General features: G+C 37.3%; 1 protein-coding gene across 5 annotated transcripts; it reads left to right on the top strand.

Moving 5' to 3' along the window:
* The first annotated feature begins 6,963 nt into the window (after window positions 1-6,963).
* Window positions 6,964-27,074, top strand: LOC146165457 (F-box-like/WD repeat-containing protein TBL1XR1). Of its 5 annotated transcripts, none has more exons than XM_083382720.1 (14): window positions 6,964-9,112; window positions 10,026-10,171; window positions 11,215-11,348; window positions 11,493-11,587; window positions 12,780-12,948; window positions 13,542-13,704; window positions 14,936-14,999; window positions 15,733-15,891; window positions 22,668-22,789; window positions 23,246-23,320; window positions 23,693-23,820; window positions 24,460-24,625; window positions 25,366-25,467; window positions 25,899-27,074. In XM_083382720.1, exons 1-14 carry the CDS (start codon window positions 9,055-9,057, stop codon window positions 25,923-25,925), a joined length of 1,608 nt encoding a protein of 535 aa, XP_083238846.1. In that variant the 5' UTR covers window positions 6,964-9,054; the 3' UTR covers window positions 25,926-27,074. The 5 variants fall into 5 exon arrangements, with proteins under 5 accessions (XP_083238846.1, XP_083238845.1, XP_083238847.1 ...); XM_083382719.1 differs by having other exon boundaries at window positions 11,215-11,435; window positions 11,493-11,584; XM_083382721.1 differs by lacking the exon at window positions 11,493-11,587 and having other exon boundaries at window positions 11,215-11,433; window positions 12,821-12,948.
* Window positions 27,075-27,495: the final 421 nt, after the last annotated feature.

The raw sequence follows: 27,495 nt of genomic DNA, 5'->3' as shown, positions 1-27,495 counted from the left end.
TAGGTTTGCCTCAATTTAAAAAAATAGTTCAGTTTGCTTTCTAGTTATTATTTTTTTTTTGGTATTGGCATTACGTAAAATAATACTTCAAATCGAAAGTGTTAACCAATTTATCTATTTAACATTTTTGATGCCGCTGACTCGGAATGAAAATTTCTTTGTTTTTGTTGACAATGACTTGGAATTCAGTTTTTTGCGAACACGAGGCTTGGAATGTGTCTTTGCGAAATTACATGTTTGCAAAATTTGGGTCCATCCATAGTTTTGATTCTTAAAAACAGCAGATGGTTTTTAACGCCACTGAACGGCATTTTTAAAAGATTCAAGGGTATTTCACATTGTTGTAATGACTTAAGTTAATGACTTGACTTAAGTCACTGTTTTCAAACGACTTCACTTTAGCGGCTCTTGGACATTATGACTTGACTTGACTTAAGTCTTTGGTACATATGACTTGGGTTGAAATCAATTGTTTTCATTACAAATTTGAGTTATTCATCTTAAGATTTGCACAAAACAATTTTCTTGCTGTATTGAAATTGACTTTGTTACTTGTTATTTATTCAAAATGACTTGACTTGGACTTAAGTTATTCACAAATGATTTAATTTGGACTAATTTTTTTTTACAAATGACTTGAATTGGACGTAAGTCATTTCAAAAACACTGGTTTACACCAACACTGCTATTTCAAACCTATTTTGTAGACAGTTTACTTGGGTAGTTACGTTTTTCTTGAATGCCACATAGTGGTCAAACATTGAACAAATGTGTTCCGTCAGGTGTCGCTATAACATTGCTTATCGTTCAAGCCACTTTGGTTGGCGGCAATGCCCTCGTCGTCAAGAGTTCCCTACCTTTATCTAATTCGTTGCATAAAACATTGAAACTTACCGCAATTGGGTTTGACCTGACGGCTATATTCCCCTGGTACAACACTCAGTGTCAAAATTTTAATCGATTAGAACGAAATTCAGGAGATAGTCGTCAAGAAATAGTGTGAGACAAGATATGCAACCTTCAGTCGGATGCTTGGTTTGATAAACGTTAATAGGCATATTTTATGCCAAAATATTACCAGGAACATAGGTTTTGATCCGTATTTGCAAATTCCAAGGATTGTTGATTGACAAAATGTTGTATTTTATTGTTGCACGAAAAGGCGACCGAGACAATCATTTTTCGTACAAAATTTAAGGGTATGTCACGGCAACGTGTAAAAATAGATTCCATTGAACTCACATTGGATCAGCGATAAATCCTCTTTAAACAGCTAGCAAAATTTTAACTTTGCCGTTTCGCGAAATCCATCAAAACTTGGTATAATCATAGGACAAAACTATCTCAATTTCCGTACAGATCCCGAGTTAAAAAATGTGATCTAAACTGCCTTACAGCAATTTTCTTATTACAATACCCAGTTTGCAGTTGTTGCAATATTGTTGTGGCAAAAATACAGTTATCAGCAGTAGGCCTATACAGCTGTTCCGCCGTTTGATTTTTGCTGCTAAAACACGTGATTTTACTACGCTTCCTGAGCGGAAGTAGCAGTCGTTTAGCCTTTTAGCGAGTTGCCATAGTTGTGTGGCTTAACAGGGCAAGAATCCGTTGTTTACTGCGCGATAAGAGAAGCGTCGCTTTTGTGTACGCCTGCCATAGGACACCATCCGCTATTGAGTCGACAAGAGTCGTCAAAACGGACACGTTTGATATCCGATAACTGTACAGCCCGAAAGCCGCCCTGGAGAAAATGAACGCCTTACTAGATTTGGGAAACAAATCAACAACAAAAATCCAATGCAAGTGGATGTTTAAAAACCGAAGTTCGATAGCGATGTGATATCAATCAACGTCATTACTATGCTCAAACAACTAAAGAAAGCATGCCTTACAGTTACACGTAAAGCTTATAACAACATCAGAAGTATTAATAGGGGCAGCCAAGCCACAAAAATCAATATAGGCTCGACTTTTGAATGCTGCCGCCATTTGGGAAATCACGTGCTGCTGAAATATTACGGAAAGGGATTTACTTTGACCAAAAAAATAAATACTAAGACCTTTACTTCTTTCTTTATATATTTTTTACACTGCAATGGAATCACTAAGGGAACTTGTATAGGGGAAAAACATGTTCAGTTGAACACGGTTAGTTCTCAAACTTTTTTTAGCTTGCGGAGATCTAACAATGTTACATGAAATGCGCCACACATTAAACATAACCCAACACAATTACGACTTGGCTATAAACCTTACTTCACGACAATGCAAAATACGCCTACCATAATAACATCAGATATCTGTTAACTGGTGTGCTTTTCTGCAGGCTTACCTGCAAGTCTATTTGTGATACAAACAGGTTATTTTTTACAAATGCGTAAATCTGGAAGAGGTGTGCTGGTGCCGCAGGCAAACAGTTTGAGAGCCCAAAAGGCAACTTACTCAAATTGAAAGCCGGTCTCAATGGCGAGAGTAACTCTATCTAATGTAAATGTATCTGCACCGAATAGTGTTGCTAAATATATTTTAATGCCCAATGTTAAAAATGTATTATTAAACAAAAAACAAGTCAGAACAGTGTTTTATAGTGTTGGATTGGCTACTTTGCATCGTTTTTTTTTACTGCATCACACCAAAAAGCATTTTACGGCAACGCAAAACATTACATAACATCAAAAAAGTGTCGTGTTGTGTTGTAACCTACACAGCAAAAAGGGGGCGAGGGCGGACGGTGGCATTCCACCACCAACCCAGCAGCAGCCGTTTATTTATAGACTCGGCCATCAAACAGTCGAGCAGCCCATATCGACAGGCTGTGGCGTGACTCCCGACTGGTACAACTGCGCCGCAGTCGAAAAGCGAAAGAAAAAGGCAAACAGCGGTCGGGATTAGAACGATAGAGAGAAAGAAAGGAGAATGAAAGAGAAACCGGGAGGACTGGAGATAATAGGTTTGCGCGCTCAGCAACGCTGCTTTGGACTTTGAGGCAGGAAGGAACTGAATGCTCAGCGGTGCGGGGCGTTCACACTGTGTTACATATTTACCTACAAAGGCCAGAAACGCGGGCTAAACTTGAGATCTCACGCTTCGGTTTTGAATCGCGACAAAACACAGTGATTTTTGCCCCTGGTTTGCTTTTTTCGAATCGTTTTGTGTCGTGTAACGAGGTTTCTGCCCGCTTCCTGCCTGTATGACAAAGTTGAACAGAACAAGTTCAGCTCGCACCAAATTCACGCCACAGCATGCTACATTTTGCGCTCAGGCTGCATGGTTGTCGTGAGGCCCAAATCCATTAAAAATTGTTTTTCTGACGTCTTGTGACCCCTGTTCAGTTTTTACTCCTGCTTAAAAACAATTATTTTCCCAAACTTATTTATCACAGTTTTCTGTTGCAATGGTTAAACTTTAAAACTGCTAATTCATTACACAGTGACTGCTTGTTTAAAGGGGCGAATAAAACTGGTTGTTCATTTGTCTAAGTAAAAAGGATTCGGAAGGTTGCTTAGTAACTTATTTTCCCAAACCCTTGTTTTCATAGCTTGTTGTTAGATTAAAAAAAAAATTCAATGAATATTTCCTGATTGCTAAAAATGGGGGATAAAACTGTTGGTTTGTGTTTTTCAGGATACAGGATTCATAAGTATGTGTAGTTTTGACTTATTTTCCCAAACCCTTGTTTTCAATGCTTCAACATTCAATGTCAACCAACACACCCTGCTTGCCTAAATGGTGAATAAACTGTTAGTTTGTTTTTCAAGCTTCAGGATTCAGAAGCTAGTTTCCTCTGACTGTACAGCAAGTGTACAGCGCCCGTCAAAAACAGACGTGGCCTCGGGCTGTGCGTTAGTCACTACAAACACCACAAAGCGCTAAAAGCTACTCCTTAAAACGGTTTAGGATTTCAATTAAAAGTTTCGCTTGATTTCTGTGCAGTTTCGCGGCTTGGTACTTTACGCTTCACCGAATGCCACAGCACTGTGTCAAATTGTTATGTTAAAGTCACAAGACCTATCAATGCGGTTTGGTGACGAAGCGCTTTTATATTACTAGTTGTCATGCTGAAGTGACAGACTTCCGAATGTACTAAATTAAATTTGCTAGCCACGAGGCCCTTGACACGACTAAATCACACAGAACGTGCTGTCGCTGACACCGGGACTTTTACAAGTTGTTTACCGCCCTAATTGCACTGTTTTTGCAGCAGAAATGACTGAGTTTGGTTGTCAAAACATTCATTTCACACCATATAAAAAACAGGCAAACAAGTTTTTGACAATTTTTACCCAAATTTTAACACTAAATTTTTCTTAAAAATACCTGCTTTTTATGGTTTGTTGTCCCATATGGCTGTTTGTATGGGTTAAAATCATTTGCTGATGAAAAATGTATTAAAACACGGTTTGCTTATGAACATGCTCATACACAGTACAGTCAGCAAGCCAATTCGCCAGCCGCTTAAGAGGGTGAATTCCGGTAACGATTTTGTTATCAGAGCAAAAAGCACCCGCGCCAACTGAAACACACGACTTAAAACTGTAGGTAGTCAATGCAGAGTTCTAGAATATACGCGTCCAGTGGTTTTGCTCAAGAAACAAGTTTTGTGAAGATGCAAGAAGACGAGTTGTAAACTCGCAATTTTGCATAAAAAAAGCACTGCGAAAGGCTGTCAGGTCTCCTGTTGCTGTCTAAGTGTCTAGGTTACCCACAAAACGCAAAAAAACGCCAACACACTGTTTTTTATGGTGTTTTGGGGATGAGTACTTAACAAAAGGCGAAACGTTCGAAGAGTAAACAGCACCCACTCTTTGTTACGGTTCCAATTGTGGCAGACGAGCGCACGCGTGTGTGCGAGCCGCACCTTTGGCGCGTTGTACTTTATCGAATTGAACTGCCGTGTGCGCGCACATGCACGTTTGCGCGCGAGAAACACGCGTTCCAACGTGGCAATAGACCAACTGCTGGCAACACACAATACAGTGCTGAGCTGAAGCGGTTTTGTCAGCTCGGCTCTTTGAGTCCTGCTGAAGCTACTTTGTCCGGGTTGCTATTTTTGGACGAAGCTTTGCTGAATTTGACAAAATAAACACAAATTTTCACACAACTTGTAGGCGACCGGACCTACTCTCTAGCTGTAAAACTAGTTTAAAAAACATCAACTGAAAAAGGATTCAAGTTCGTATCGAAACCTCCTACTGATAACGACTCAATCTTTTTGGATTTGAAGTTCATTATCAAGATACATTACAGATCTGTGCATAGTCTACCATAGTTAAAAAAATGAGATTTTACCTTTATAAGAATTTCGACTGCCTCTCAATTCCTTGGTGGTGAAGTTTTTGCTTTTAACTTAATTATATGGACGTGTGATAAACAAACATAACGTTTTTAACTACATACAGTATCTCACAGTAGAAGGCTGTCCCATTTATAGATGTGAAAAATGTCCCATTTATCACATCCAGGTAAACAACTGTTTTTCGAAGAATTTTCGCCAACGTATTCTATTGCACCATTCCATTGATTTGTGTGTATGGGTGGCTTTTGTGATTGAGAAACAGAACACCGACAATCCAAGACAATGCCGGATAGCGCTGACGAAAATAATGGCCGTCTCTTGGTTATTTTAAATCAAAAAAAGCCAGGCAAAATTTCATTTTTTTGTGGAGCACATGGCTGCATTTAGCCATAGGCCAAGCTAATCAGTGCGTGCCAGAAACTGTCTTAAGTGTTTTTTTGTCATTAGAGGGTACGAAATGAGATACTTTACTTATCAGGAAATCCAGTTCTGAACGAGCAATACAATTTCTGTACAATGTACATACTGTAGTCGTTGTAATGAAAACCTTCATAGTTATGTGCCTCCAAATTTGTATGTTGTATTTATATATTTGTGCTGTGTTTTTTGTGCTTTTTGACGTTTTGAAGTTGCACAAAATAGATTGAATCTTGGTGACACCATGTTCTCTGGTTGCTATTCAAATGTATATTTCGGGTAATTTACAGTTCAAAGTTGGGTCGTTTTGTGTTAGTTAACAACGTTTTTTTCGTTTTCTGTGCTTAGGAAATAAAATAGGTGGACACTGAGGTACGCCAAGATTGTTAGACCATGCCCTCTTTCCAATAACATGGCACTGTGTTATTGCAGCCCAATACACTAAGAGATATGCCTCCCTTAAATAAATGCACCAATAGCAGGGGAATAAACTTATGCAAGGTCATAGATTTCAATTCGACGAAAACAAAGACTATTCAGCACCGGAATTCGTTCGCATAGGCCGGAGAGCTGCGAGGTAATTCAGTCGTTTCAGAAGGCTAAGGAAAAAGTGCGCTGTCAGGCCCCGTAGCCAGAAGCCAGCCGTCTGTAACACGTCAGTCGCAAAAGCTGTTGTGAAACGGGCCCGACTACTACTGAGGGCGGCAGGGTGCCGGCAGCGCTCGTATTTGTTTTCTTTGCTTGTTTGCCGCGACACCCCGCAATCGTGCGCCAATGGTCGCGCCCGCTTTTACATGGACAAAGCCGGGACGCCCTGGCTCGTTCTTCGTAGTGAAAAAGGCCTGAAAAACGCAGTGACGCAATAGTGCTTTTGCGCGTGTGCGTTTGCGTGTGCATGCCGCGCCACGTTTGAATGCAATCCCACCCGTGTATGTGCGCGCGCGCCGTGTCCGCCGCTGTGTTTATCTCCATCTTACAGCCGACTCTTTACAGAGTTAAGGAGAGCTCCTCTTTTTATTCTCTTTATTTTAAATGGCAGGAGCAGTTGTCCACATTGCCTTTTCGGTGACTTTATAATTCAACCTAGCAATTTCAGGCGCTAAACGTACTTTTTGAATTCTGCTGTGGAAAATGTCGACTGTAACTTGTAGAAAACTGCAGTAAAATTTAGCATTGAAGCCCGTAGCAGTCACTCGATAGCTTTCTCATCGTTTCAATGGGATCGTAATGGTTGGTCGGTCGTTGAGCAGTTATTAGGAGTGGAGTACGTTCCACGGAAGGCACCCCTTCTGTCCCATCTTACAAAGATCTGGCATTGGTAGTTGCTTGCAATAGTTTGACAGGTTATTATTTGTGGTTGTGCTGTAGAAGCAAGAAGTGGCTAACATAATAGACTGAACAACAAGATGTGTTGTGTTGTGCAAGGTAATGTATGATTGTATGAATGTATGTGCTGTATTACGTTGGTTTTGGAAGGTCGTTTTCTTTCCCGTTTCGAAACGGTTCACTATACGATGGCTGCCTTTTAGAGATAATGTACTAATTGATCCTTTACTGAGCATAAAGCAGTGCTAAGAGTGCTTGTATGTTGTGATAATAGTAGACTACAATCATACCACTATGACGAATTAAGTTTTGCGTGTTGTTTACAATTTTGCAAATAGGGTAACATATTTAGCAACTTTAGGTAAATTTGCGGAAAATTAGACTACGTAATGTTATCGATGTGAGCATGCTGTTTTTCAAACACTTTGCTGCATATTAAAGGTAATCACTTACGCTTTTAATGCTGTTTCAATGTCAAATTGTACCGTTGTGGGAATAGCAGTTAATTTGCATTGATATAATGGCTGTCGACTGACATGTTGCACCATTAATCTACCAGGAAAACGTTTGAAGTTAAACACCCCAAACGTAGTTTCGCTGTGTTATTTTTGATTGAATACGTTGTTGGCCAACACGGGCAGGTCTATAGGGTGTATACCTTTTTTCATTATAAATATAATGGTTAATAGGGGGACTAGGTTGTTTGGTGGTTGAGGGCAGCAGACAAATCCAGCCTGTACCAGCTGTTTGGGAGTATGAAAGAGACAGGATATTCAGGCCCTAGACTGCCGAGGCGGTGGCCAAGACGCGAAGAAAGAAGTAAAAAAAAGCGGGGAGGCATGTGCTCATGTTGTAACCCGTGCGAAAAGCGCCTACAAAGAGACAACGGGCGCGCCGAGTGGAATAAGTAGATTCATTGGCGGGTAGGAAAAATGGTCGGACCCGGTTGGCATGCGGCGCTTTTGTTTTGATTTAAAAACGCGGGTGTGCGAGCGCGCTTCGGCGGCACCCCGCTTGGGTCGAATGGTCGCGCCCGCCGCTCGCCTAGCGAAGGAAATATTGACGCTTCGGAGGTCATAATGGTATAGTTGCGTACATGAGTGTTTCTTCAGCGGCGTTGCGCACAAGTTAAAAGCACACACGCTCGCCTCGCGCCGTGCGGGCACACACAATTGCTTTTTGGACGATTCCCGTGTACCATGTGACCTTGCAGCCGAATTCCGGGGCCCGCCTAAGATTTTTTGAGGCTGCTTTTTCGCCCGGGCCCAAAACTTCTAATATGGAAATGGCACAAAAAACCGCCGAACTTGTGTCAACAAATCTTTTCGGCGAAAGCCTGCCGCGGTTTTAAGCCCGTAACTTCCTGTGCACATTCAGAATATCGATTGTATAAATACCTGGTTGTAGTGCGGGGTGCAATTTCCTTTTTACAACTAACAATGCTTACCCTTTAATTTTGTTTAATTAATAACAGTGGGTAAATTGCTGGGCATTGTATTTTTATGAAATATAATTACCAACTCCATCATAGACCACAATGGACTTATTCTTTTCACAATCGCTAACTGTCTTTGAATTAATAATACTGGTAGTCCAGTGCTTTTTATTATATATATTTCGCTGCTTTTAGAATTATGTAACTCTCATGGCAACTATTTCACGTAAGCTTTGCACTGCATTTTGGCTGGTCATGCTGATTTATTCTATGATACTTTTCAAAAACTAATTCCCAGAGATGTCTAGACTTCAGACATCTGTTTACTGTTTGATCTTATGTTTAAAATAATCATTCTTTTATAGTTCAAAGCTTTTTCACATGTTTAGCTGGTAAATTTGTGAATAGGCTGGTTTTCAACAATCTGTTTTCTTGGATTTATCCCGAAAATTTTTTCATAAGCTTCACAGGATATGTTACATACAGTCAGAAAAGTCGGATGAAGTGGACATATTAGTGGATGTAACTTTTAACCTACTGTAAAGGACTCAATAAATGCTGTTTGTATTTCCACAAAACAATGAGTATAACATCAGATGAAGTCAACTTTCTGGTGTACCGCTACCTTCAGGAATCTGGTAAGTTATATTTTTTCTTTCTTTGTTGTTTTTTTAACTCTAGCCTAAATTAACCGTTTTACACCACATTTTATAGAACTATTTAAGCAACACCATAACAGAAACCATCTTCAAAGAAATCTGATTTTATTTGTGATTTGAAATCGAGACATATTATATTTTGTAAAATTCTGTGAAATACGATGTGGGCAAATGCAAACCTAAATGACAAATAAAATATTGAACGTACATTGATTTTCCAATACCTCTTAGGCACTCTGTTTGCATGGCACCAGTGTGAAAGATTTGTGTGTGCCTTTCAATCTAGCGCAGGATGGGTAAAGTTAAACTATATTTGGAACTTCACAGCTTATAACTTTAAAGTTAACAAAGATCCTCTTATGTCTGGATTAGAAAACACATGTTCTAAATGGGAACCCAATCTTGCCATTTCAATTAATACACTTGAACAGGCTACATCATTTCAAAGTCAAATATTCCACATCCTACCCATTGAGTTGCCAAATTGACCTTACATGACTTTCACTTGTTGGGCTCATATGCTTTAAAACTAAGTTATTCTCACCAGACAACATATCAATTTAATATCTGAAATATCATATTTAAAAAAAAACAATAAGATAATGAATTGCAAAGCCAAAAAGGTTGAGTAGATTGACATCTACTTGATAAAGACGTTTCGATACGAACTTGTGTCATCTTTAGTTAATGCGACTGAGAAGTAATTTCTAAAGATGATACAAATTTGAATGAAGCGTTTTATTCATTTAGATGATGTCGATCTACTCGACCTTTTTGGCTTTTTGATTCATTATCAAGCTACATTAAAGATTGATGAATAGTGTACTAAAAAAAAGTATGAATTGTTTGCCATTTAAAGTTGGTTTCGTTTTAAGAACCATTTTTTCTTCAGGTTTTCAGCATAGTGCCTTTGTGTTTGGTTTGGAATCCCACATCAGCCAATCGAACATCAATGGAGCCCTGGTGCCACCAGCTGCCCTCATTTCCATCATTCAAAAAGGCCTGCAATACGTGGAGGCTGAAATTAGCATAAACGAGGTAAACAGGTTTAAAAGTGCACCGTTTCCCAGCTTTGTTAAAAAAACCTGAAATTCAACTATTAATCTGCCTTTCTGTATCTCTTTATATATGATTCAAGTAATGCCAGATGTTAAATTTGTTTTGCTGTTAATTCAGTGAAAAACTGCTGCCTCAAGCTTAATGTAGACCACAGACTCCCCATACCAGACACTAGGGAGACCACTATGACATTTAGATGGATAATATTTCTTGCATGCAAATTTTAATCGATAGGACATAATGCATGGATGTAGTATTGCTAGGGGCTTACCTGACATTAGAAAATGCAATCAACATCACATTGTTCTCTGCACTTAAATTTTGTTGCTACATTTATGGCTAGCCTTATACAGCGGTCTTAAATGAACATGACACTGTACTTTTTGCTGCCAGTTGTAGAGCTCTTTGTAAAAATGGAAATATAGATAACCCGAATATATTAAACTGGAGTTTCACTTTTCATAAAACATGTTTTTATTATCATTTATGGCGTGCTTATGTACAGTGCTCTTAAGTGAAGTGACACAATATTTTTTGGAAAAGTAGTACACCTTGCTATGGAAATTAGGTATGCTGTAACATATTACTCTCAAACTTTTTCTAAACTGAACACATTAATTGATTGATAAACTGATTTCGGTTAGCCCCTCTGAAGGTTCACGATGTACTGAAAAATATTTTTGGATATTGTTATTTTTTTGATGTTTGGTTTGCTTGAAAACAGTTTTCATATTGAGTTATACTACAATTTTGATTTTAGTGGCACATCTGATTATTTAAAATAATTTTAATATTTTTTTAATACAATTTATTTTAGAATAGGAATATTAAAGCCCATACAAAAGTAGGTATCATTTTGAACGTTTCAAATAACTCTTTAGATGTTGTAAATAAATAAAGAGATATTTGAAATTTTAAAATGCTACCTACTTCTTTATGGGCTTTGTTATTCTTATTACGTCTTACTACAACATCCAACCGTTGTGCTCCACAGTTTATTTTATTTTTTCAAATTTTACTAGGACGGAATGATGTTCGAGGGTAGATTCAGTGAAAGCCTGTCTCTGGTCGACGCTGTCATGCCGGACGTTGTCCTTGCCAAGCAGCAACAACTTCGTGAAAAAATGGCGACCATCAAAAAAGAGCAAGCTGAGAAGCAGCAACAAATCAACGAAGATAACGCGACGCAAAACAATGGTGACAGTGCCGCCACAAACGTTCCCGCCACCAATAACACGCCAGTGCCGATGGTGTCGGTGGCACCCACTGTCGTTTGTACGGCGCCAAACACTGGCATCAGCGCGGCGATAACCACAGTTGTTACCGCTGCCACATCCACAACCAACCTTAAACAGGAACCCCAGACCAACGGCGGTGATCATACGTTGCACGGTAGTGCCTTTATGCTTTATCTTTAGTGTGGCTAAAAGAAAAATTGTTGTTATCAATGTCTGTGGATGAAATCAGATGATCGCCCTTCTAATTTTGAAAACTATGGCTTTTATCGTCCACTAAAACCTACACTTTGTTATATTTTAAACATAAGAACTTAAAAAAATTACCTCAGCTGTACAAACACAAAACAAAAAACTTAGGAAATTGTCACATATTTAATGATGGTAGACCTTATAATGTCCAACAACTGTTAAGCTCGAGAACGTAAAGTCAATCCTTATCCTTAGCTGCTATTTTGGGGATTGTGTCCCGACCTAGTTTGCGACAGAAACCATAAAAAATGATATCAATTAATCAGTATGGCAGAATGCTGGCGACTTGGCGACTATGTCGGCCGAAGAATCAGCCAGAAAACCGAAGAAATTGGTGCAAAAAAAAAATTCAAGTAAAAAAAAAAATAAAAAAAAATGTTTTAAATTTTTTTTCCAACATCCAATTTACAAAATACACTGTGGTTGTTTCCACAAAAATTTAATTACATCCATTTTTTAACACTGGAAATATGTAATAACATTACACACTACAATTGGCAGAAATTAATTTTGTTGTGTCATTTTGAAAAAAGTTACGGTAGTGTGAAGCACATTGTTTGGTGAGAAAAAGCCAGTGTAAGGCATATAGACTGTTTGTTATTTGAAAAGTACACGCTTTTTATCATACAATTGTGACGTGTTGGCAGTTTTACTTTAAATTGGCAAGTACTTCTATATTGAGTTGATTTCCTGTTTATTCAGTTGAATTCCCCATCCCTGTTAAATGTACAGGTATAACCTTCGCATCAGCATATTAAGGATCTACCAGGCTAGACATGTACGTACATACCCAGGCCCATGGTTGTACCTTTACATGTCCCTTATTTTTTTTTATGTACTTGTTAATGACTTAATGTCACAAAAATGTTTGCGCCTTCGGCGCTACGTTTTGTTGTCTAATTTACTTGTTAATAACTTTGTTTATCGCCAAAACATGGCAAGGTTCATAGATCCTCAGGTGAACACATCATTTAAGTTTAGGGGGCGACCAAAAACCGAAGAATTTTCGCCAAAAATGCTTGTCACCAGAAGGCTGGCAAGATTCTGCCAGCCTGCAATTAATTTCTATCTTGTAAAGTAATTCTCACTGTTACATTTAGGTGTAGGCGGTGTCCCCAATTCACGGGTCGACGTTAACGAGCCAATGGAAGTGGACACAACGAACAGTGATGTTAAAGTGTCTTTTAACAACGCAACCGTTCTCCGAGGACATGATTCCGAGGTGTTTATTTGTGCCTGGAACCCAACGCAAGACCTTCTGGCTTCTGGGTAAAAATGCCCTAGATTGGTAGCAGATATGTAGTTTACACATTTTTGTGACATTTTTTGAAAGGAATTCTGGTTGAGATTTTAGTTTATTTCTATATATATTCAGTAAATTGTTAATTTTAATCCTAATATGTTTGAAAAAGCTAAAAAAAAATGTGCAATACACCAGCAAGATGCCAAAGAAGGTTTTTATTCTTATTTTTAGTTTTTTTTGTTAGTACTGAATAAGAAAAAAACGAATTGAAAAATACTCACACAATTTTTTTCGTTGAGGTTAGAAGTGGTTATCCTAACATAAAATCCAGTTACATTGTTCTAACTTTAACATTAATAATGTGTTTGTTAAATATCATCAGGGTTGGGGGCAAAAATCTCTTAAAATCACATCAAAATTTTACATGCAATGTGTCACTGATAAATGCTGCATATTTATCATTGTAAAAACTTATTTAAATATTTTTTTAAAATAAGGTCGGATGATTTGACGGCTTGCATTTAAAAAAAATAAATTATCCAATTTTTATAAGTGTATTCCACTTAAAAATGCATAATTTATAAAAAAAAACGATTTTCAATTTTTTTTATTAAATCAGGTCGGGTGATTCAACGGCCCGCATTTGGAACCTCAAAGAGGACACGGTAACGTCGACCTCAACCCCCTCCTCGACCCCCCAGCAACTTGTGCTAAGGCATTGCATCAAGGACGGGAATCAAGAAGTGCCCAGCAACAAAGACGTAACCTCACTCGACTGGAACGTGAGTTTGTTGACTGTCTGTGTTTGTCAAACCTTCTCAAAGGACTTTTTTAGCAAGATTTTGAGAAGTTTTTTCCATTAACTTAGTGTGTGTCACTGTTGTAACAAGTTAGTCTGTGTTTGTCAAACCTTCTCAAAGGACTTTTTTAGCAAGATTTTGAGAAGTTTTTTCCATTAACTTAGTGTGTGTCACTGTTGTAACAAGTTATTTTAAAATTACTTGAATTTTTCTAAAAAGTGAGTCAAAACAATTTAGTATAGTCAAGCTATTTTATCCATTGAGGCAAGTCAATTTCTATAAAAACATTTACAACACTGTTATACACCCCATCATTCAAATAAATAATCAAATTTAGTCCATTTTTACCCATGTGCATTTGAGCAAAATTTTGTTGTGCTAATAAAACTTTGTTGTTATTGTTAGCCAAAGCAGCTTTCTTTAGGTATGGAAATTGTAATTTTTTTAAGCCAAAAAATAGATGAAGCTTTGTTTATTTTACGTACTGGTTTAGGTAAGTATTGAGATCTTAGTCGTGCCATGTAGACGCCCAAGTTTGGAATTCTGACTAGAACCTTACTTGGCCAGTTAAAGATTAACCTGAAATGATGCTCAGAGACTTGAAAGAGTCAGCTGTCTTTGCCTGGGGCTGTTTTCCGGCTCCGGCCGATGATCTGGACTGGCAACCTATGTACTTGCTCTTAAACTCTCGAGCTAGATTAGCACTTGATAAATACAAGTCCTTTGTTCATCGTTTGATGGTTTAATTTACAAGGCCTTGGCAAAAGTGGCACGTGCCACTTACGCAGTACTACCACCGACAATTAACTGCTATAGAAATTAATTTGCGAATAAGTAAGAAAAAAAAGACATATATTTTCCGACATATGACTTGTTTAAAATTGCTTGGTTTTAATTTTGATTTAAAGCAATTTATTTGTAGACATTTTAGGCCATAAACTCACTGAAATCCATAAAAAAAATATGATTAATTGTGATTGTTTTATGCAACATACCCCATGCTTAATCTATCAATTATTATTTTTATATGCCAGAATTTATATCAGACTGTCACTTTTTGCCTGGAATATATTAGTTTTTGATTATAAGGGTTAAATATTGAATAAAGGGCATTTCATCATCAGCATCTTGTATTGGTATCGTCAATTCCCAAACCAAATTTACCCATGAAAGCCCTTCATACATGATTGATTCTATTCATATTTGTATTTAGTGCAATGGAACCCTTCTTGCTACCGGCTCTTACGATGGTTATGCAAGACTTTGGGGCACCAATGGTAAGTTATTTGTTTGTGGAATTCTCCTGTTAATTGTACATTTATAATATAGGTTTATAGAACAAAATAATAAATATGTTTGTGCTATATTTCTGAAAAAAATAATGAACGTTAGACTGAATTTTAAATATAGATTATTATTTATTGATTAATACTATGATTCATAGCCAGAAGATTTTGAATATTAAATTAGGATGCTATACATCAGAATATAAGCAAGTAGAATAATGTCATCAAGTACCCAACAAAATTGCAAATCACACTTACACATTACAAGCAATCAGCATTATTTTGTGTGTTGGCCTGTTAGCTTTACAACCATTTTTTAATTGATCAACCATTCTGAAAAAATCTATGTTGTGGTTATACAACTGCATGATTTTATGGTTGTTTTTTAAAACTAACTTGGAGGTTTTGTGGCATGATGTTTTGTTATAATTGTAAGTCTCAATTAATTTTTGTCACCTATGGTGAAATTTATTAAAAATACTCATTGCTTTATTTAAAACACCCTAATTAAAGTAAACCCACTATTGAAATCTGCTAAAAGCTGGAATTCAAGTGTATAACTTGCAATTTTAATGGACTTTTCCAAAATTACTCATCCAATGCAATTACAATTTCAAATAATTTTAAACCAAAAAAGTTTTTTTTTTAAGTTTTTAATCTAAACCTTTGTGATGTTATAAAAAAATCCGTCTAAGAAAAAAATATTTTTATGTCATTTTTTCAGGCCGTCTCGAAAACGTCCTCGGCCAGCACAAAGGGCCTATTTTCGCCTTGAAATGGAACAAAAAGGGCAACTACATCCTGAGCGCTGGCGTTGACAAGACTACCATAATATGGGACGCCAACACAGGAGACGCTAAGCAACAATTTCCTTTCCATCAGGGTAAATACCAACACGCTTCTAGTCGGGCCTTTGGTCTTTTACTTGCCAAAATGCTGTTTGCATAGTGCTGTGGAATTTGCCTCGCGCGTGTGTGTGTGTGAGTGTGTGCGCGTGTGTGCGCGTGTGTGCTCGTGTTTAACTCTGGGAGCGCGTTTTAGATCCCACAGTTGTTGTCTGGGAGGAAACAAACTGCGATTTGTTGTTGAATGCATTATGTTGTTTTTCGGTTTCGAAACACGCAGCGTATCTATAAACTTGCTCAAACTAAAACTACACATTGGAGCATAATGTTTGTATGTTATAGTTAGGCGTAGGAGAAATATCAAAGCCCATACAGAGGTAGGTAGCATTTTAAACGTTTGAAACATCTCTTGTTAGATTTCCCCCTGTGTCCTTCTTTTCTGCACTCTGCCTCAGTACTATACACTAAACACATAGAATCAGTGCCTTCTCACCATGTTGAAAATGAATCAAAATATATTTGAAACGTTCAAAATGGTACCAACTTCTATATGGGCGTTGATATTCTCACTACTTTTAAACTTAAACACTGGTTTGTTAATGTGTTTTAATAACTAGTAACCGTCGTTTAAAAGTGTACCCTACATCTATAACTACAGTAGACAATTGGCAGTTTTTTGTGTTTAGGTATTTTAAAATTGTTTAGCGTTGTCCAAAGCCAAACTGTCAAAAACCGAGACAAATGCCTTAACCACACAGCACAGACAGACTGTCATTTTGTGCGTTAGCGTTGAAGCATCGTTTAACCCAGTGGTTTTTAAAATGTGCGTTGCGACGCTCTGGTGCATCGCTTTAATTTACTAAGGGCGTCGATCAACTTTGCAGCACAATGGTTGGAGGTTGTAGTAGGACGTGGTAACAATATCAAAGCACATACAGAAGTAGGTATCAAAATCGTGTTGTAAATGAAGAGTTATTCGAAACGTTCAAAATGATACCTACTTCTGTATAGGCTTTGAAATATTCTTTATCAACATATACAATAAAACGCTAGTAAACTTTCATATCGCTTGGTGCGTCGCAAATACAACAAACGTTTCCAAAGGCGTCGCAAAAAAAAAAAAGTTTTGAGAACAATTGCTTTAACCCACGCAGGCCACGTTCTCCATTTATGGGCGCTTGTGTTGAATGGGCATTTTAAACTCTACACATTTCCTTTTCCATCTGTCAGCGGCTCCGCAACTTTTTCGGTTAAGACAGATTCAACACTTTTCAAAGCAAGGTTGAATTGTTGTTTTTCCGCCATTTCTTAACTGATTCCACAAAAATGGCTTTTCCCAAATGGGTTTGTTGTTCCATTATCCCGAAGACCCCATTGTGATGCAAATTAACCTTAGGGTTCTCAGCCGATAGTGTAGCTTGTTCCGACAATAAACCCTCTATAGCTTCTTTGTATTGCCTTGTATAGTTGATTCAAACAGCCTAGTGAAAACTGACCCCTATCATCTAACAGGCCACTAATAACAAGGTTGTCTATGTTGTCTTAAAAGTGTTGTGTGTTCAACAACTATTCTTTCTTGAGACTTTACCTATAGTTGTTAGATTTGTTGCCAGTTTATTTTTTTATTTTTTGATAAGAGCTTCTAATACAATGATTTCTTTGCGATGGACTAGTTTTTTATTTTTCCGGATCGTTCAACATTTTTATCAGCATTCAAATATACCGCTTATGTTGTGACGTAATCTAAAGCTAGTTGCGGTTTTGCAATTTTAATAAACATACAGTCTGATAGGAAGATATCCTTTCCAACTGTATCTCAATGCGTTTCTGCTTCTGGTGTTAATTTTTCCACAAACTTTAAACTAGGCATGAAAAACGAATTACCCATGAGTGGTATCATACTAAGTGGCGAATGCTGTTGTTTGTATTGCGACGTCCTTTGCATAAACCCTTTAAAACAACCTTTAAAAAGTTCAAACCATCTGCCTTTGTTGTCACGTAATCTCAAGTTGTGCCCTACTGGTTATGATTTACATATTGAGAAGACTATGACTTTTTTAAGAGTCTTTAAATTTATTTTATTCTAGCTCGTGGTTATGTTCTTAGAAAGTGCTGTCACTAACATTAAAAAAAGACTTTTTTTGTGTTGACCATAGCAATATACTGTTTCGTTTAGGAGATATTGTCAAAAAACTTCAAGCAATCGAATTTTAGATGTTTAGTAAGCCGTCAAATTTTATTCAAAAATTTTTGAATTTGTTTTCCAAAACATTTGGTGGCAACCCTACAAGCTATTTTCATCTTACCGAACAAAAATGAATCCAACCTAACACTTAGAACGCGTTACATAACCGTGGTCGGAAAGCGCGGGTAGACAGAAGCTTATAACTGGCGTTAGGCGGCCAACGCTGTGCCTTATTTAGCAGCTGCATTACGCACGATACAACACCACATTAGCCACTACTTCCCCTTGCCTATAACGCCATGGTGTTCGCCCTTTGCTGTTTGCGTTGCCCAGTAAAGCGCCCTGCACTGGTAAACAAACCATTAAGCGACGTCGCTTCGTTTTACGATTTGATTTGCGACGCTCAAAGAACTCTGATAAACTCGGCCGGGTTTGTAACATGGCCGTTAAGGACGATTGATTTTAAAGAGGTCATGAACATATGACGCACGATTAAGAAAACGGTTGGAATGGAAATATTTTCAAAGCAGTAGAAGGGTTTATATTGGGCTCCGTTATTTGGATCGTATCGCGATACTTTTCCTAAAAATATCGCGTATCGGTGTAGGAATAGAATACGATGTATTGGAAATCATTGTATGAAAGCAACAATTTTTAAATTTTTACCTTGTGTGTTGTTTTTGTGCTTTCTCATTCGGAGTGACATCCCTATTATTTTTTTTGTAAAGCACCACAGTTAAAATATACTAGTTTAAATTAAGTTCACCGTGCTTTGAAATATATTTATTTACGATTTCATTTTTTAAACACCTTCAGTGACAGTCGTAAAAAACAGCTTTAAAATTGAGAAAGTATTTAAGCGTTGCGCTTGTATACAGTTAGTAAACGGTTAGCGTTTTCATAGTTGGCCTTGAACAGTAATACTCGCACAAAAAATTTCAAGCACGTCTCAAATGACGTTCGTCTATTTACCAGCAACTAAACCCGCACGCTCCAATCAGCTTTGGCACCTGCTAAACAAAGAAATTGTATGCGGCTGATAAGCTTACGTTTCACTGTAGCTCTTGGCCCTGGCTTTGAAAATTGCAGCGGGTGTCTATGTATGACGTGTGTACTTGTATACGTCACTAAGTGGGTATTCGAGTAAGCTCAAATTTCACTTCACGCTTTGGCCTTTCAAATTGCCCTTTTTTTCTTAAGGATTTAATAGGATGTAGTAAGAATATCAAAGCCTATACAGAAGTAGGTGTTATTTTGTACTTTTCGAATAACTTTCAACATCATTTTAAACAAGAGATATTCGAAACGTTCAAAATGATACCTACTTCTGTATGGGCTTTGATATTCTTATTACGTCTTAGTACAACCTGTAACCATTATGCTACAAAGATTTAATAGGCTTTATTATGCTTTGGTCTATTCTTATTTGGGGTCTTGTTCAATCGTTTTTGACTTATTTTTGTGTTTTTTTACTGAGATTTTTTCGACTAATTTACCAGAAAAGTCTTCCAATCGTGCTTTTCTGCTCGCGTCGGTATGATCAGACACCGTGCTATCGAGACAAATCAGTCAACGTAAGTTGGACAAATTGGATCCGCTCAAAATATGAGGCAAAAATAAAACACACGACAATATGAAACTTCAAAGCTTATGAAAAACGCTTGATTGACTGACAAAGCGGAAAAATACTTAAAAACACGTCAGTTACATTTCCGCTTCGGAAATCGCCTGTTTGGTGCCTTCATCTTATTGTTCATAGCCGGTTTAACGTCACTTGGCCTGTTTTTTTCTACAAACTTATGCGTTAGGTTCGGCCCTTAATTAATTTTAAATGCAGTCTGCTTTTTGTTTTGGACTTTTTTTTATTTTTCATGGTTGTTTGAAAAGCATTTTGCCCAACGTGCAACAGTCTGGTCTTCTGCCATTTTTGTGCCAAAGAAAAAATACAAAATGCTTAAAATGGCTAAAAGAGAAAAAGATGCAAAAGCGTTTTCGAAAAAAAATAAATGAATGAAGTCCAAGTCAGTTTTGGGTGAATAACAAGTCATCACTTGCCCAAGTCAAGCCTCAGTCAAGTCATCAAGTCTTTGTCATAAAAATAAAACGTTAAACTGGTAAAATTGGTTAAGTGTACCTACTGTAAGTACCAATATACTTGCAAGCTTTCAAATGGACAGGATTAAAACACAAAACAAGGTAGAAAATTGCAACCGATTGAAAGACAAAAAACATGAAAAACGAGACCTTTTAAACCAGCCCTATTAACTTGTCTGACTGGCGCAACCAAAGTCAAGCCGACCAATCAGGCGACGAGCAGCCACTCTGTTCACGCTTGAGCGATTCTGTCGGTCGACCTGGTTCTGGGAAACTGTTTCTGTTGTCGGAGGTAGCCCGGATGCTTAAGCCTGTCACCCACTTACTTGGCCTGTTGCTTGTTGTACAGCGATTTGTCTCTATTGCTCATATGCTTTGGATACCTAAGGCTTTTTAGCCACGGATTTTCTACAATCAGTTTTTCAAATGCTGTTTGCTTTGTGGCTTGGTCTATTTTCGTGGTGTATAAATTTGACTGCGTTTTGAAAAAAATTCTACTGCTTTAGTGTTAAACTGGTTACAACCTTGATCTAATAGAAATAACAAAGCCCATATAGAAGTAGGTAAATTTTTAGGCTTCGGTTATCTCTCTATTTATTTTCAACAATAAAAAATCTTGCCTACTTCTCTATGGGCTTTGCTATTCTTAGTTCGTCAAACTGAAACCCCCAACCATTATGCTCCAAAAATATAACCTCCTTTATGGATTTACGTCTTGAAATATTCAAAGGGGGGTAAAGTAAATTCCTTGTTGTTCTGTTAACCAGGTTTAAACGTTTGAAACGTCGGTCGTTAAATGGTAAAGTGGATCAATTTATTTCCTGATCAACTGGCAAATGTCATTTTCTTTCTATTTAAAGCAAACGAACTTTCAGTCCAAATATGGAAGCCTTTGCAAAGAGTGGCATTTTAAGACTAATAACTTACGACTTGTTATGAAACGTCTGACGTGCAAAAAACAATATTTTGAAGGAGGAATTAAACACGTTGGTGAGTCACCACAGGCATATTTTTTGACCTTTCGAAACGCCGCCGTGACGATACACCAACTAGCGAAGCGTTCAGGCCAGAAAAATCAATAGCAGCCGCATAGTTGTGTCAACTCGTCCGGAACTTAAACTGAAGGCGAAACACGTAGGCGAAATCCCCCGAGTCAAAAGTAAAAGTCGTTTTTGCGCTCTGGCGCGCCACCCAACGGCCAAAATGGGTCTCGTCTCGACTTGATAATGAGTTTCCGTTCATCGTAAATGCGGGCGGGCTGTTTTGCTGATCTGGCAGAATGCGGAAATGAACTGAATGAACTTTGTGTGTTTTATTGGTTTTAAATTACAGCAAGATATCCAGCTGTTTTTGTGGCCATTTTAAAGGCTTTTTACCATTCTTACTTCATGTTTTTACGCACATTAGGCGGATTAAAAAACTGTCTGTCAAACAGCCAATACTTTTTCTGCAGTGTCCTTTTGTGCACTGTAAAACAATGCTGAACTAGTAAAAAAGGGATTCAAGCCGCTTTATAATTAGGCCTGTTTTTGTTTTATTGTATTCTTTTTGCGCCACAAAGGTTTGAGTTAAATTAGTTTTGCCCCAAGTGAAGTACTTTGTAGTTCCTGTTTTCCGCTGTTTTAAGGATATCTTAAAAATTTATCACCCTTTTTGAGGTTTCTTTACATCCATTAGCCGGTTTAAAAGGTTACCTAAAGTGTCCCTTTTTACAAACTGTTCTTTCTGACGCTGTAAAGGCAATAAAAATATCCCGGCTCCTCTCTATTTATTGTAAACTGGCCCTTTGTGTATTTGAGTTAATGCTGGATGACGTAACTTTCAAGTCCAGTATTTGTGTGCGCTGTTTGAGGCCTATCCATTGTTAGAAGCTCAAATAAAATGGGTTTACCCTAGACATGCGATATTGTACATTGGAAAAAAAGCGCACGCTATGACTGGGCAAGATTCGTTTGAAACGCTTTGCGTTAAAGCAAGTAAAGTATGTGCAACAACAAACCATTATTGTTAATGACTTTAGTCAATAACCTTATTCAAGTCACTATTTTGACTAATAGTTTATTTAATGACTTGACCAAGGTTTATGGACAATTGGTATTTTGTTGTTTTGCACATAAAACCACTTGCTTGCTGTATGCTGCGTTTTTGTTAGTTTTTTGTTGAGATATTACTCTTAACTGAACATGTTCACCAATTTTAATAGTTTAATATTTGTTTTTTTATGTCATTGACTTGACTTCTAGTTGACTTGCTCTAATAATAACTTGCCTTGGGCAATTGAGGCATTGGTCTGGGACTTGACTTGTTATTTTTGCAAATGACTTCTAATTGCCTTGTTCACAACAGTTAAAAACTGTTCAAACCTTTACCAGTTCAATAGGTAATCTCAGTTCTACTTCTAGCATATGCAATTTGAATTAACCATCCTACAGACGACCCAGCCTTTCAATACATATGGCTTTCCCTGTATAACTTTATTCGCGAAACACAGTTTTGCTCGTGCGCACCATCTAGCGATTGCTTTTTTTCTCTCAGCCCCGGCGCTAGATGTCGACTGGCAGAACAACACGTGCTTTGCTTCTTGTTCGACCGATATGAGCATCCACGTCTGTCAGTTAGGGCATGACCGACCTGTAAAGACATTTGACGGACACTCGGTAAGCATAATGCAATGTGACTTCCTTTTTTTCTTAAAAAAATTGTATTTTTTTAGCAAAATGCAGTTAAAATAACAGTTTCAGTTTTTATTAAAATTTTTCTTCATTAAAGAATTGCGAAATAAGAATAACGGGCATTTTCAGGTGAGATAACGATTTTAGGAGTAAATTAAATAGTTTTAATTGGAAGGGAACATTTGTAGTTTTTTGTTTTGCATCTATTTCTAAATATAATTTTACACTGTTGGCTGGCTATAGGAAATTAAAAGTTTAAGTTGGATTTTATACAATTGTAAACTTTTTTTTTTGTTTTGGTATATTTTTTACAAATTTAAGAATGGTTTTACATAAACCTCCATATTTTTTTATGGATATATTTCTAAAATGTTTCCATATTTTCTCAACATTAAACTGTAACAAATTTTACCTTGAACCCTTAACTTTTCATATTACCAGAACGAGGTGAACGCAATTAAGTGGGATCCTTCGGGTTCTTTACTGGCTTCCTGCTCAGACGACATGACGCTAAAGGTAGGTGATTCCCCCCTTACCTTTGTTCGACATTTCTTTTCTCGTTTGAAAGACTAGAATGCAATGAAGCGACGAAGCGATATTATAATGAATAAACACAAAAATTGGGAATAACAATTTTTTTCGTTGTAATACGACTATAAAGTGTTGAAAATGTGACAAATCTTTTACTACTTTTTCGTTTTAGGTCTGTAACTTATAGCAACATTTTCAAACTAAGACCAGTAAGAAAATGCAAATTCACATAAAGCAATATTCTTACACTCAACAAACGCTAATCCTTCAGACCTGGCAGAAAACACTTTTTTAATTCGGCACATTTTTGTTTTCAAATTGAATTCAAAGTAAAAAGAACCTGCTATATTGTTCCAGGTTTGGTCGATGAAACACGACACTTTCGTCCACGATTTGCGAGCTCATAACAAGGAGATATACACGATAAAGTGGAGTCCGGCCGGTCCTGGCTCAAACAACCCAAACAGCAACCTCATGCTGGCAAGGTAACATTATGCTAAAATGGTCACTTTCAATCACTTAGAACATTTTTAGCAACCATATACTGGCTACTAATTATATGGGCCGAAAATTTATTTTCGGGACATATCTCGTTTTTTTCTAGTTTATTTCAACATGAATACCCGATAGAATTAGTTCCATAAGGTACACTATACCAATAGATGGAAAGTCGCTCTCTGGTGTAAACCAAGTTATAGACCGACGTTTCTTGTTGTACACCAGAAGAGCGTTTTTTTCTATCTATAAATACCCGATGTTATGTTTGCTCATGCTTTTTACATCGTCGCCACATATATTTGTCAGTGCATTTTTAAGAACTTGTTCGTTTTCGCAAACTTTTGACAACCTAGTGTTTCAACTTAACAACTATGTTGACTGTCTTGGTAAAGAATCCCGAGTATTTCTATAGGGTTACCACACATTTCTCTAAAAAATAATTTCAAATACTAACCAAAGAGCTTTTTTGTTGAACTGTTTACTGAGATTGAAGCCAAAAATGTAGGAAGCATCACGAAAGCCGAAAAACAGTAAATACACGAATTTAAAGTTTAAAATCACTAAACACGTATTTAAAAAAAACTAGTCTCAAACGAACGTATAATAATCCTTTCTGTCGCATTCAGCGCTTCGTTCGATTCGACGGTTCGACTTTGGGAGTTGGAGAAGGGAGCTTGCCTTCACACTCTAACAAAGCACCACGAGCCAGTTTACTCTGTCGCCTTCAGTCCAGATGGTAGACTACTGGCAAGTGGGTCCTTCGACAAATGCGTTCACATTTGGAGCACGCAGGTAAATTATTTAAGTTTTGAAACGTTTTGACTCGATCATTTACTGAAACTTTGTGGATGTATGATTTTGGAAGTTTTTTTTATTAAAAGCGTGGCAACGTTGCATACGTGGGACTGGTATTGTTTGGAGGAACTGAAATTTTTTAAAAGTAGTTTTCAGAATTGTATATCTACAGGATTTTTTCAATTGCAAGAAAAATAATTGCAGATATTTGATTTAGATTCAAAGTATTGTATTTTTATATACATGTTATTCTTTAGTTCTTATTCACTTATGAAAAATGAGTCCTATTTTTGGGGATAAAAACTTTTTTTGATTAAGAGCTTATTGTACAGATGTGAGTGGAATTGTTTGGACCAACTGAAAACGTTTAAAAAATAGTTTTCAGAAGTAACATTTTTAGGATTTTTCATATTTTAATTCAGAAGCAGAAAAATCGCTTTTTAATTCAGAAGCAGACAAAAAAGTAAAATTAGTGTTAAATTTTTTTTGCTACATATTAATTATTATGTAATTTTAATCTAAATATTTCTACACAGTTTTTTTTTGGCGTTTTAACGATCTCAAGGATTTTGTTTTAATTGAACCTTTCCGTTATTTTTATTCTTTTAACTGGAAGTCCAATCCAATGTTTTAGTTGCTTTAAAAAAACACTGTTGTCCGTCCTACTAGTGGCGTGAAACCGTAACCCGTCTCCACCGCTAGACGTCAGTATAACCCCGCTTTTGTAAATGTTGCAGACGGGTCAGTTGGTTCACAGTTACGAGGGAACGGGCGGAATATTCGAGGTTTGCTGGAATTCTGCCGGAAACAAAGTTGGTGCAAGTGCGTCCGATGGCACGGTGAGAAAAAAAATTAGGAAAAAAGTTTGGAAGCGATGGCCAAAACGGGAAAGAAAATAGGCTATCTGTTCTTTTTCTAAAACAAGTTTCGAAAGTTTATAGTAGCTAGCTTAGTGTTACGGTTTAAATTAACATCGTTTCAATTATAAGCTGAACTAAAATATAATTTTTGCTGCAGTTTGATCAAGTATTTCCTAAAAAAATCCATCGCCTGTGGTTCTAAGTTTAAACCGATTCATGCAATTATTTGGAGCGTACCATTATTATGTGCCCCCTCCCTAAAAAAATTGTGCTGTTTTTGTCCGATTTTTTTTTTGCATCTGGAACGTAACACTGGTGTCTCTGTGACGTAACAAGTCCTCACCAAAGGATCGAGTCCCAAAATCTTTCTGCCATGATCATTAACATTTTCACTTTGTAACCTTCGCCAGGTTTGCGTTCTTGATTTGCGAAAGTGATGACGTCACGTCTACCATCTTAACACGAAAGAAAATGATGACGTCATTGAGCGCAATAGATCGTCGTCGAGCAAGTCGGGAGTGACGTCATTAACAAGTCGTCGCACGAGCGTCGAAGCTGATGCTGTCATCGTGAAAAAATGACGCAACTCCTCGCATGTTGTTGGACGATGACGTCACCACCAAACCGGGAACAATACGATGACGTCATCCCGAACGCAATAAACGCTAACGGCGTAAATAATGGTGATTCCCCGTCTACGGCTTTAAATGTTGGGAATTGTGTTTCGCGAAAGTTGATTTTTTAGGAAAAGATGACGTCGTTTGGAACAGATTGATGACGTAATTGCGATAAATGTGCCTGAATCATACGTAACTTCTCACTAATCGGATTGGAATTTGGAAATATTTTAATTTGAAAAAAAAATTATGTTTAATATGCTAAGCGAAAACATTTTTTCGCGATTATTATACTAGTTTTAGATTTTCCTAAATTGTAACTATAATCTCAGCAAATAGCTGCATCCAAATTTTAATAATTTTATTTAATTTCTGGGCTCAATAGAAAATTAAGTTGGTGAGAAACTTATAAAAATCAAGTTTATTTTTAAATAAAACAACCCAAGAGCGGAAAAGTCGACAAATCATTGATTTTCAACCAACCACAACGACGCCCACTAGCGTCGACCCGCTACCACGCCAACAATGAAATATCGCTTTCCTCAATCTATACGTCATGAAATGACGTCACGATTTGCGACACCGCGATCATTGAAACGGCGTCAAACGTCATATTTTTGCGTCCCAACGTAAGAACGACGTGCGTGTTTGCGTGCGAGCGTGAGTGCGGGGTTGCTATTATGTCAATGTTGTTGTTGTTGTACCTATTTGACAAATGCCTCAAAATAAGTGTGAAGATTTGAAAACTAGGCTAAAAAACGACTCGACGCGGGTGTTCTAGTCGCCGGCCGCCATCTTTTTGTTTCGTTCTTTTTTTTCTATCGTCGCCTTTTTTTTTCTTTCTGCTCCTTCGCTACCTTTGTGACGTAACACACAAAGGCCTGTGTTATTCCCTCCCCCACTTTTTCCTTATCTTCGTGGTTCCGAGTTTCCGATTAAAACTTACAGCCGAGAGACTTGGTGAACGAACTCGCGGCGGTTTTGATTTCAGTTTCCAAAGAAATCCAGAGAATTGTATTTTAGAATCTGGATAAAACAGCGTTGCTGTTTTTTGGAGCATAATGGTTGAAGGTTGTAGTAAGAACATTAAACCCACACAGAAGTGGGTAGCATTTTGAACGTTTCGAATGACTCAAATGTTTTAATTTTCAACATAAGTGTTGCTGTAAACGTGTGATATTTAACATCAGACCATCTGACGAAGTCTTAGCGGTAAAAAATTCTTTAGCGGTAAAAATTAAGTCTTAGCGGTAAAACATGTCTACTAAAGTGCTGACATTAATACGAGCGTTGCAAGACCATTCTGTTGTGTGCTAGATAAAACAGTTGGGAATTATGAAAAATTTGTATTTATACTTGTAAAAAGGGTTATCGTTCTACCGCTTGAAAT

Source organism: Ascidiella aspersa, chromosome 2, assembly GCF_963924565.1.
Source record: "Ascidiella aspersa chromosome 2, kaAscAspe10.2, whole genome shotgun sequence".
NCBI classification, from domain to species: Eukaryota; Metazoa; Chordata; class Ascidiacea; order Phlebobranchia; family Ascidiidae; genus Ascidiella; species Ascidiella aspersa.
The sequence above is the reverse complement of the archived record's forward strand: the minus strand, read 5'-3'. Positions and strand labels throughout refer to the sequence as shown.